Source organism: Hemitrygon akajei, chromosome 13, assembly GCF_048418815.1.
Source record: "Hemitrygon akajei chromosome 13, sHemAka1.3, whole genome shotgun sequence".
NCBI lineage: Eukaryota > Metazoa > Chordata > Chondrichthyes > Myliobatiformes > Dasyatidae > Hemitrygon > Hemitrygon akajei.
Genome location: NC_133136.1, coordinates 57,795,602 through 57,808,457, shown reverse-complemented (window position 1 = coordinate 57,808,457; position 12,856 = coordinate 57,795,602). Strand labels below are relative to the sequence as shown.

Here is a 12,856-nt window from a genome sequence, read left to right as displayed (position 1 = left end):
GTGTGGATGGATGGGTGGAGGATCAGGGTGGAATCAATGGGTCTGCTTAAGAGAAGAAGTCACAGGGAAATGGAGTGATATTGGGAGGGGGGTCTTTGAGAGCCAGCATAGATTTAATGGTCCAAATGGCCTCCTGTATTCTAAATTAATAATTAAATGTGCACAGCATTGGCAAGTCTGGCACTTATTGATCATCCTTAATTGTCTTTGAGAAGGTAGATTGAGTGCCAATTTGAACCACTGCAGTTCATTTGGTGTAAACATGCTAGAACAGTTTGTCCTCTGCATTTCCCCTTCCAGCGTGATTTAGAATGCATAGCAATTCCATTATCATTACAGGATCTAAATTATGGAATTTATGCGCTATTGCTTAATTGTAGGGGAGCTGCAGGATTTAGAGCCAGCAATAATATGAGGCGTGATTTGTTGATATGGGAACTTTTAGGTAACGGTTAGGGTGGTCAGACCAGCCTAGTGTGTAATTGCAGTGTATTTTGTAGGTGCGTGCATTTTTTTTAAAAATGAAACCCGTACCAATTTACTCCTTGTCACCCTGTATGTTGTTGCTTTACCAGGATTGCATCTCATCTTTAAGTACATCCTCCCCATATTTGACCTGACGTTTTGAATTTTAATGATGTCTGGAATCAATGTTGAAGATATTTAGGGTGATTCACCAACCATTATGCTACCATTACTATTTCTCTTTTGTGATAATGGGTTGAGATGTACCCAAGGATTGTGATAGCAGGTATCTCAATATGGTTTTGAATCACTAAAGGAACAATGCCAGCTTATGTTACCTCAAAAATGTCAGATAAATTGGTTAAGTATGCCAGTTCCAAACTTTATTTGCTCTGTACCACTTTGCCTGGTATTATCCTGAGTTCCTACCTCCTCATAGTTGCAGATTTATAGCTATTTGTATCATCTTATCTGTATCCTTTATTGTTAAGGCTACTTCAGAATATTAGTTTGATTCAGCTAGCATCTGATTGTGCTCTCATGATGATTCTCCATATTCTCCTTCCATTGAGCTTTCACACATTTTTTAACTTGTTTATAAACAACTACAGAATCTCTTATCTACTTTTTAAAATTTCTAGACCGCTTTGGCTTGTACTCTCATCATCATCATTTTGTGCTGTCGTCTTACATAGGCAGTCGTGGCTTTTGATCATGATTGTTCTTAGCAGATTTTTCCACAGAAGTGGTTTGCCATTGCATTCTGGATGGGTGACTCCAGCCATTATTAATACTCTTCAGAGATTGTCTGCCTGGAGTTGGTCACATAACCAGGACTTCAAAGGTACATTTAATGTCAGAGAAATGTATACAATATACATCCTGAAATGCTTTTTCTTCGCAACCATCCACGAAAACAGAGGAATGTCCCCAAAGAATGAACGACAGTTAAAGTGTTAGAAGCCGAAAGTACCCCACCAGCTTCCCCCCCCCCCCCCCCGTGTGTGTAAGTGACAGCGAGCAGCAATCCCTCATACCCCCCCCCCCCACCGGCAAAAAAAACGCAAGCATTGGCACCTCCACCGAGCACTCAAATGTGAGCAAAGCAATAGCAAAGACACAGACTTGCAGTTACCCCAAAGGCTTCATGTATCACCCGGTATTCAACATACTGCAGGTTCTCTCTCTCTCTCCCCAATAAGGGAGAAGAGGTGTCTCCATTTTCCCAGTGAGAGGGAAAACATAACAAACTACATATTGGTTTACAACGTTAAAAGTCCATTATGTCGCTTTTTTTTTAGCTCTGTGCCTGAAGATTGCAAAGATCCCAGATCTCCAGGCACACAGCAGATAATCCGACTCCCCCGACAACACATGGGTCTCCTGGCGTGACATCGACCCTCAATCCACCCATCTCCAGAGCCTCGAGATCCTGGGCTTCCAAATTCAAGACGGACTCTTAGGCCGAGCCTTTGGCGTGCTGAACAACGGCCCGTTACGGAACCCCGAGGGCGGGTCCCATTCCTGCAAAGAACCGTAGTCATAGTGTAATTCCAGGTCAGGGTCTTCAAAAGGACCCTGAAAGGAAAAAATAGAGATATTAAAGATGGAAATGGAGCTGTTTCTGAAGATGCAGGCAAAGGTGTTGCCGTTAGGCATCATTATCTAGAAGCCACCTCAGTCAGTGTGCACCAGCTGCTCATATGACCATCCACCACCTGTTCCCATGGCTTCACGTGACCCTGATCGGGGGGGGGGGGGGGGGGGGGGGGAGTGGGGTGGTTGGCTAAGTAAGTGCTACAGCTCGCCTGAGGGTGACCTACAGGCTAGCAGAGGGAAGGAGCACCTTAGACTTCCTTTGGTAGAGGTATATTTCTACCCTGCCACCAAACTCTATTTTTCTCTTTTTAATCTTCCAATTATTTATTCTCTTTGGAGCATCTGGACAGTAAAGACACCTACATCACACTATTGTTTGACTGCAGTTCTGCCTTCAATACTATTATTCCATTCAAACGCATCACTGAACTCTGGTCCCTGGGAGTTAATGCTTCCCTCTGCAACTGGATCCTTGACTTTCTGGCCCACGGACCACAATCAGTAAGGATAGGTAGAGATACCTCTGCCATGATTCTTATAAATGTGATGGAGGTGTTGCTGTCTATCCCTGCTGATTGCAAAGAAACTGGTACTCCACAAGGTTGTTTTGTTAGCCCTCTACCCTACCCCCTGTACGCTCATGACTGCGTGGCCGGGTTCTGCTCTAACTCAATCTACAATTTTAAAGATGAAATGACTGTAGTGGACCACATCTCAAATAACAATGAGTCAGACTAAAGGAAGGAGATGGGGCTTGGTTGCATGGTGTCATGACAACTGCCTTTCCTTCAAAGTCAACAAAACAAAAGAGCTGATTATTGGCTTCAGTAAGGGAGGGAGTGCACATGCTCCTGTTTACATCAGTGGTGTTGAACATCACCAATAGCCTGTCCTGGTCTAGCCACATTGATGTCATGGCCAAGAAAGCTTACCAATGCTTCTACTCCCTCAGGAGGCAAATAGTCCCTGTCAATTCTTAGCAATTTTTATCAATGCACCATAGGACGTGTTCTGTCTGGATGCATAACAGCTTGGTATGATAACTGCTCTGCATATAACTGCAGGAAGCTGCAGAGTTATGGAACAAGCCTTCCCTCTATGGCTGTAGTCTGTACTTCTCACTGCCTTGGTAAAGCATCCAGTATAATTAACAACCCAAACCACCCCAGACAATCTCTCTCCTTCATTCTCCCATTGGGCAATAGATTCAAAAGTCTAAAAGTACATTCCACCAGTTTCAAGGACAGCTTTTATCTCATCATTATCAGAGACTTGGACGGACCTCTTGTACACTAAAAATGGACTCTTGGCCTCACAATCTACTTTATTATGATTTTGCACTTTATTGTTGACCTGCATAATAAACGGGCAGACTATTATTTAGATGGAGAGAGAATTCAAAATGCGGAGATGCGCAGGGACTGAGGAGTCCTTGTGCACGATACCCTAAAGGTTAACCTCCAGGTTGATTTGGTTGTGAAGAAGATGAATGCAATGATGGCATTCATTTCTAGAGATATAGAATACAAGAGCAGGGATGAGGCTCTATGAGGCACTCGTGAGACCACACTTGGAGTATGTGTATAGTTTTGGGCTCCTTAGAAAGGATATACTGACATTGGAGAGGATTCAGAGAAGATTCACGAGAACGATTCCAGGAATGAAAGGGTTACCATATGAGGAATATCTGGTAGCTCTTGGGCTGTATTCCCTGGAGTTCAGAAGAATGAGGGAGGATCTCATAGAAACATTCAGAATGTTAAAAGGCCTGAACAGATTAGATATGGCAAAGTTATTTCCCATGGTAGGGGAGTCTAGGACAAGAGGGCACAACTTCAGGATTGAAGGACGTCCATCTAGAAATGAGAGATGGAGAAATTAATTTAGTTAGAGGGTGGTAAATCTGAGGAATTCGTTGTCACAAGTGGCCAAGTCATTGGGTGCATTTAAAGCAGAGATAGATAGGTACTTGATTAGCCAGGGCATCAAAGGGTATGGGGAGAAGACAGAGGAATGGGGATGACTGGAAGAATTGGATAAGACCATGATTGAATAGTGGAACAGACTCAATGGGCCAAATAGCCTGGTTCTGCTCTATATCTTTTGGTCTTATGGTCTTAAAATCCCCAGCAAGTGGGATTTACTAGTCCTGTAACAATTTGCAGAAGCAATCCTTGTATGGTCATTTAATTAGTTTGACTCACTTTTGAGGCAAATTGAATGCAGTGTAATTGGAAGTCACTTTATGATCATGGTGTGCATTTAAAACACCATTTAGTAGAATTCTAAATTTAGTAATTTAGTAGAATTATATCAGTTGTTATAAGCAATACACATTGTAATTTTCTAGTGTCATTATCATTTCTCTATTAATAAACATGCAAATTGTGTATAGTTAAACTTAAATCAACATCGAATACCACATTTCATCCCAAAACATGTTTGCAATGATCTGTTTTGAATTTTTGAGAAATTTCTTTGCGATTGACAAACTCGTTAATTATGACCCTTCCTATTGGAAACCTAGATATTGATTAATTTAATGTATATCTGTCCTTCCACTTGTGAATGCATTGTGTAAATTGGAATAGCTACATTTCTAGGGTAATATTTTATGTTTCACTCCAAGACCAGGCAAAAAGTAGAGCTAGTTTGGCAAAGTAACATTTTTGATTACCGTAGATTTCGCACTACAGAGCGCACCTGATTAAAAGCCGCTGGCTCTAATTTTAGAAAGAAAATCAATTTTGTACTTGTACAGGCCGCACCGGATTTTCGGCCGCAGGTGTCCCACGTTGTAATATGAGATATTTACACAGAAAGATATTACACGTGAGGATTTTTTAACTTTTAATTAAATCCATATGGTAACAAACAAATACATATTGCAAATGCTTTTTTTCGAACCATGCCTGTAATACGGCTACTTTTAAATATACATACGTATCGGTAACACACAAATTACGTTGCATATACATTCCAATATCTCCTAGCGACTGGTAAAAATATATATACGCAGCCTACCAGGAAAAGTTATTGATCGCCTTTAACTTAAAAGCAGCGTTTTGGCTCCGCCGCTCCCCCCCACCTTCCCGTTTATCGCAAACCGGTATTTCCCACAAGACGCGGCGAAACCGGATGTGACGTCTAGCATTCCGGGCTGTAGTACAGAAAACATACTAACAAATGAATTACTAAGCGAAAATATTATAAACTAAATAACTGCCATAAAGGCAACACAATGCTTTTCTTCGAGTGTTTTCCATGTTGATGAGGGTGAGTACAAATGACTGATTTACAATAATTTAATTGTGAAAGTGCGCTTGATTTATCGTACAATTTCATTGGACCTCTGTGAACTACTCGTCAATTTTATTGGTCTACTGTTACGAGGCAAAATGTTTTTGGCGGCATGAAAAAAAAACATGCATTAGCCACACCGTAGTAAAGGCCGCAGTGTTCAAAGCTGATCAAAATGTGGGAAAAAAGTAGCGGCTTAAAATCCGGAATCTACGGTAGTTTCTTTTTCAACCAAGTGGAAAATGTATTCTATTGTATTTTTCATATGTCCGTAGATCTCCGTTACGTGGGTGAAGTAGGGAATTCTGTATTGTCATCTATTTTGCATAGCTTTTTTGGGGGGGGGTGGAAGAATCCTTCAGTACATGCTGCTTTACATGGTACATTTTCTAAACTAGCTTTTTTGCAATCTGAATCACGGTAATATTTAGACTTTTTTCAGCTGTTAATTTCTCTTATCCAGCTAAATGGGTGTTATAAAATCATTTCTCTATTGCATATATTTAACATACTAAAATAGCATTCAATAAACCTTGCATGTTTACAGAATGGAATAACCTTTCAGACAGATAGGCATTGTTAAAATAGGCAACACTTGGTCTCGGTCAGCTAAGTTTAAAATCTTTTTTTTATCTTTAAAACAAATCTTTTTAGCTGCCTGATGTAATGATTTATGGAATTGAAAATATGACCAACAGTTGCATGAAATCCTTTTCAAGTCAGCTTCTGTCATGTTCATTTTGTAATGCAGTTGGAGCATTTTCTCAGAAGTGAATGGCCCACTTTGTATATTCATCATAAAATGATGGCCCTTAACTGTGTGTTTAGGTTATTTATCAATTTGTTATGAGAAGTACAGGTGGCCCCCCCGTTTTTCGAACGTTCGCTGTTACGAAAGATCTACATTAGTACCTGTTTTCGCTAACCAAAGAGGATTTTCGCTTTTTCGAAAAAAGGACGGCGGCTTTATACATGTGTTTACCACGACAAAGACTACCATGACCGTGAAGCCTTGTGTGGGCAGTTGTGTGCGTAGGCGTGTACATGCCGATTTTCTCTCTCTCTCTCCCTCTCTCCCTCTCTCCCTCTCTCTCCCTCTCTCTCCCTCTCTCTCCCTCTCTCCCTCTCTCCCTCTCTCCCTCTCCCCCTCTCTCCCCCTCTCTCCCCCTCTCTCCCCCTCTCTCCCCTCTCCCCCTCTCTCCCCCTCTCTCCCCCTCTCTCCCCCTCTCTCCCCCTCTCTCCCCCTCTCTCCCCCTCTCTCCCCCTCTCTCCCCCTCCAAATCGATTTTGGCTCTCTGTCTTCCTGAGTTTGATAAGCGAAACTACACTGTACATACAATATTTCTACTTTACATAGGTGCTATATTTATCATATCATTCCTGCTTTTACTATATGTTAGTGTTATTTTAGGTTTTATGTGTAATGTGGTTTGATTTGGTAGGTTATTTTTTTGTGTCTGGGAACGCTCAAAAATTTTTCACTGTATAAATTAATGGAAATTGCTTCTTTGCTTTACAACATTTTGGCTTACAAACGGTTTCATAGGAACTCCGTACCTTCGGATAGTGGGGGTAACCTGTAAACGCTGCAGTATGGTACTGGCACTGCAGTTAAGTTACCAATTAGCAACAGTTAGGTCTAAACTGACATCTGTTATAGTGAGATTTAAAATGTTTTCATAGTTTGGATTTTTTTTTAATGATCAGAATGTTGCCAACAAGGCCAGCATTTGTTATATATCTCTCCTCACCCAAGAGAAGACACTGATAAACTGTAGTACATTTTGTAAATGGTACACACTGCACTAATGGAATAAGTAGTGAGGATGGGTGATGGATGCCAATCAAATTGCTTCTTTGCGCCTGCATGGAGCTGTACTAAATGGAAAGTATTCAATCACTCTCCAGATTTGTGGCTTGTAGATGTTAGAAATACCGTGGTGTCAGGGGATGAGTCACTCATATATTGCAGATGCAATATTTGTGGCTGGGCAAATTGAGTTTTTATAAAATCATAGTACTATGTGGAATGTGGAAATTGCATGTTGAATGTAATTACATGCAAAGCCACAAGTCAAAATGTACTTGGTGTTTGACCAAATGTGGACATTTTTAAACTACACTGTTTTGTCCTACCTTCTAAATTAAAGAAGTGAAACATGCTTATTATAGTCTGCTTTTGATTCAGAAGGTTCCTGACAAGTTTGAAAGTTATGGAGCAAGTGTCATCAACTCTTATGAAAATGAATTTAAGACTTAAAGAGATTTACATTTTAATGAAAAAGTGACTGCATTGTACAATAAGCATTCCTGCTGTGTTTTGTAAACCAAGCTGGTACAAGTGTTCTTAGGGCATCTGTTTCAATGAGCAGGAATAGAAAAGAGAAAAAAACACTCTAGTGTTGAAATTCAAAGGAATTGATCTTTCTGTTGCATTTTGAAAATAAATAATTTGTTTTGCTTCCCATTTTAGGTTATACACATCACCAAAGAGGTTACCAACTCCAGTTCAAAAAGCTTTTAGCCCCTTACAGTGGTGCAGACAGGTGTTGGATCATCCAAGCTCAGATATTGAAACAGCAAAAAGGTCTTTATTGCACAGGCTTGATCAGACAATTGCAGGTTAGTGGTTTTAAAAAATAATTCTACTTCTCAGTATGAATGTATTTAAATTTCAGGAATAACTGTTGAATGAGAAAAGTATACAGATTCTTTCTAGGTTACAACACCCTATTTGTGTACAGCCCGTAATACAAACCAGTATTTGGGAAACAGATGGGATGAATTTGCTGGCTGCTGTGGGCTGCAGACATCTTCTGCCTTGTGGGGCTCTATTCACAACTGCATCTCCAATTTGTGAACAATTTTGTTGGAATTTGGATGGCCTGTTTCCAAATAAGGTTTCTGATTCCTTTTAATATGTAAAGATGTGTGTGGGTATAAATAGTCTGGTTGTCCATATGGAAATATGGATGGCGTGGCACGGTAGTCTAGTGGTTAGTACAGTGCTTCACAATACCAGCTATCCGGCTGGTACTGCCTATCAGGAGTTTGTACATTCTCCCTGTGACTGTGTGGGTTTCTTCCAGGTGCTCAGGATTCTTTCCGCAGTCCAAAGACGTACTGGTAGGTAGGTTAATTGGTCTTTGTAAATTGTCCTGTGATGAGGCTAGGATTAGATTGGGGGATTGCTGGGCAGCACGGTTAGAAGGGCCAGAAGGGCCTATTCCATGGTGTATCACAATAAATATTATTTGGGAAAGCATGACCACCTGCAATAATTATTCCAGAAAACTGGCACAGTCAAAAAGTTGTGCTGAGTCTGTTTGTAGCCTTAATGTTCTGAGAGAGACACCTTGCTGAAACAATCTTCAGGCCATTTCACTGTTTTGTTCTACTGAAGATCTTTTGAAATTACTTTTGTTACCTGCTGTCATTAATTTTTTAAAAACCTTATTGTTACTAAGGTTCTATGTACAGAATGGCATTGTAAATATCAGTTATTAGAATATTCTAAGATCATTTATTTTTCCAAGTTAATTGCTGGGTAATGAAAATACAAATATTTTTCCAGGTCATATATCCAAAGATGTTGTGCTGTGAGTGAATAGGACACCTTGTGATTGATGCATGACAATAAAAAGTTAAGATTTACTTGGACTTCTCATGCACAAATTCCTTCAAATGGGCGACTATGTATGAAAGCATTCCCATTATCAATCTTACCTCCTACTATCACCTTCCCCTTATATCCTTGACCAACTTCCACTTATCCCCATCTTCTGTTCTGCTCTGTCTACTTATTTTTTATGTATAGTTTACAGTAACCGTTGCTGAGGAATTACTTTGAACTCTACTGGTAAGGAACCATATTTCTTCTAGGTCAACCTTTTCCTTTCAAAATTAATATAAGCCTGATGGCAAAGCGTGTTATCATCATGGTGTTTAGATTATTGAGCTTGTAATATGGAGCCTTGAGCAATGTTTCTGGAGGAATGAATTTAAAATTCCACTGCTTAAGCTATGATGCATGAGTTATGACCAGATATGGGTCTGTCTGGCTACTTGCCACAACTGTCCCAGCCACAGTCCTCCTGAATTTCTGGAAAAGCTCCAATTTATTAAAAGGATCTTAAATGAAAATAAAATTTGAAGTTGCAGAAATGAAGTTTAATGGACATCAATTAAAAATATGCTTCATTTTTATCTAGTTTGAGTGTCCAAGTTCATAAAACAAGAGTTAACACTCAACTGTCCAGCTAAAATGGCTGAGAAAGCTGTTCAGACAAATGCCAGATGTGAAACTGCAGCTGTATTGACATCCCAGCATCGGTTAGGCTGGAGCAGAAGTAAGCACCGTCCAGTCAACCCTGCACAGTCCTGCTGATAAATATGATGCTTGTGCCTAGATTACAGGAATGGTTTGAGAGGCAAATTAAGCAAAAGCCTTGCCCCTATGCACAGAATCATACTTCTGTTAGCACTCCAATCTTCTATTCATTCTTGGGTATGTACTGTTGCTCTAGCAAGGCATGAGACTGCACTACACTGGTGTACATTCAGGAGGTGGAGGACCTTTGTTCCAACATTGATTTCAGATTACATAATATCTTGTAGCTCCAAATGAGACATGGAGAACAGCATCTGGCATTTCTAAAAATCTGTTGACTGTGAGGAACATATACATTAAAGCAAAACAACCAAAATGGTGTACAAATTCAAACAATCCTCTAGTCAGCAAAAACAGAGCAAGGGTCTGGCCTCTGCCACATCCAGTTGTGAATGGTGGACAGTCACATTAAAGCAGGAGAAATAGACTTCAGGAATGTCTACGTCCTCGCGAATAAGGAGCCCAGCATCAGAAATACAGAGTTCAAGTTGATCTTCAGCCAGTTTGACTCGCTCCACATGATATCAAGAAATGGCTGTAGACACTGGGATCAGCAAAGATAAAGAAACTGCATTTCCAACTGTAGTGTCAAAGAATTGTCCTGGACTATTTGTACCTTCAGACAAGCTGTCCTGGTACAGTTGTAACTCTGGCTTATGCCTGAATATACAGGAAGTTGCCCAGTTAAGTTCTGTCACAAAAAGCAGAACAGGTCCACTTGAGCTAATGATTACATATTGGGTCAATTCTAACTCATCAAAGAAGTAATTGACCATTATTTTAAAGTGATACATGACCTGCCAATATGCTCACTGATATTCGGTTTGATTTTTGCCAGGATCATGTAGATTCAGTCATCATTAAACATAGCTGAATCCTACGAGTAGGTTACTATCCTTGACATCTTATAATGACATAGAAGGAGGCTATTTATGCATTCATTAGGCCCATGCTGGCTCCTGATATAGATGGGGGAAGTAGGCAATTCTATTCATAAAACTTCACTCTTGTTTTCTGAAGCTCTGCAGCTTTTTCATTTTCACTTATGCCCTTTGATATTTTTGTGCTAATTTAGGCATAATTTAGAGTAGGCAATCGACTGTCAACGTACCGTGCCTACAAAAAGTATTCACCCCCTGGAAATTTTCATGTTTTATTGTTCCACAACATTGAATTGCAATGGATTTTACTTTGCTTTTTCTGACACTGATCAATAGAAAAATACTCTTGTGTTAAAGTGAAAACAGATCTCTACAAAATGATCTAAATTATTTAGAAATATAAAACACAAAATTATTGATTGCATAAGTATTCACCCCTTCAAGTTAGTATTTAATAGATGCACCTTTGGCAGCAATTACAGCCTTGAGTCTGTGTGGATAGATCTCTTAACACTACAGTTTTTCCCCATTCTTCTTTACAAAACTGCTCAAGCTCTGTCAGATTGCATAGAGATCATGAGCAAACAGCCCTTTTCAAGTCCAGCCACAAATTCTCAATTTGATTGAAGCCTGGACTCTTGACTTGGCCACTCCAGGACATTAACTTTGTTGTTCTTCTGACATTCCTATGTAGCTTGGGTCATTGTCTTGCTGGAAAACAGAACTTCTCCCAAGTCACAGTTCTTTTGCAGACTGCATCAGGTTTTCCTCCAGGATTTCCCTGTATTTTGTTGCATTCATTTTACCCTCTACCTTCACAAGCCTTCCAAGGTCTGCTGCTGTGATGCATCCCCACAGCATGATGCAGCTACCATCATGCTTAACAGTAGGGATGGTGTGTTTTTGACGATGTACGGTGTTTGGTGTATGCCAAACATAGCATTTAGGCTGATAGCCAAAAAGTTTGATTTTGGTTTCATCAGAGCAGAGAACATTCTTCCAGCTGACTTCAGAATCTCACACATGCCTTCTGGCAAGCTCTAGCCAAGATTTATTGTGTTTCTTTGTAAGTGGCTTTCTCTCTTAACATGCTGCGACTGGTGAAGCACCTGGGCAATAGGAGCATAAACCTATCTCAGCCTCTGAAACTTGTAACTGCTCCAGAATCGGCATAGACCTCTTGGTGGCCTACCTCACTAGTCCCCCTTCTTGCGCGGTCACTCAGTTCTTCAATAGCTTTCAATAGGTAGATTTAATGTCAGAAATGTATACAATATACATGCTGAAATTCTTTTTCTTTGCAAGCATCCACAAAAACAGAGGAGTGCTCCAAAGACAGTTAAACGTTAGAACCCAAAGCTCCCCCCTCCCACGCACAAGCAGCAACAAGGCAACTACTCCCCTGACCCCCCCCCACCAGCAAAAAATTATTGGCGACCCCACTGAGCACTCAAGTGTGCAGCAAAGCATCAATAAAGACGGAGACTTGCAATATCCCAAAGACTACTCGTTCACACCGGTAATTCAACATACCGCAGGCTCTTAATCAGGGAAAAAGAGCTGTCCCTGTTGCACAGCGAGTGGGGAGACAGAACAAATAACTCGCTGATTTATGCTGTTAAAGGTCTGTTGTGTCATTTTTTTCCAAGCTCTGCGCACAGAAAGTTGGCCCCACAGCTCAGGTCTCAGGACACACAGCCCACGGCAGCTAACCTACTGCTCCCACTATTCCATGTTTTCCCGCAATGCCTCAGTTCATATTTTCCCATACCACATTGAATCAGCCTGTCCCCAGAGCCACAAAAATCTGGCACCCTGAAAATGCGCTAGTCTTCCAGGCTGCGTCCTTAGGATATCAAAAAGCGGCTGTTCTCGAGCCCTGAGAGCGGGTCCCATTCCCGCAAAGGACCAAAGCCAGAGTGTAACTCCTTGTCAGGGTCTTCAAAAGAACCTCGAAAAGAGAAAAAAAGATATCAAAGATAGAAATACAGCTGTTTCTGAAGATGCAAACAAAGGAGTCAATGTTTAGTGCCATCATCACTTTGCTTCGGCCCTTTGAGGACGGCATGCTCGAGGCACATTTACAGCTGTGCCATATTCCTTCCATTTCTTGATGATTGACTGAACTGTACACCAAGGGATACTGAGTGATTTGGAAATTTTCTTGTATCCATCTCCTGACTTGTGCTTTCCATAACCTTTTCACAGAATTGCTTGGAGT

General features: G+C 40.7%; 1 protein-coding gene across 2 annotated transcripts in view; it reads left to right on the top strand.

Annotated features, from left to right (window-relative positions):
- The window catches only part of slain2 (SLAIN motif family, member 2), a 46,741-nt gene that overhangs the window by 7,003 nt on the left and 26,882 nt on the right, over positions 1-12,856 (top strand). For both annotated transcript variants that reach the window (XM_073064698.1, XM_073064697.1), the window contains exon 2: positions 7,838-7,986. In XM_073064698.1, the coding sequence (XP_072920799.1) occupies positions 7,838-7,986 (149 nt within the window). The remainder of the gene's footprint in view (positions 1-7,837; positions 7,987-12,856) is intronic.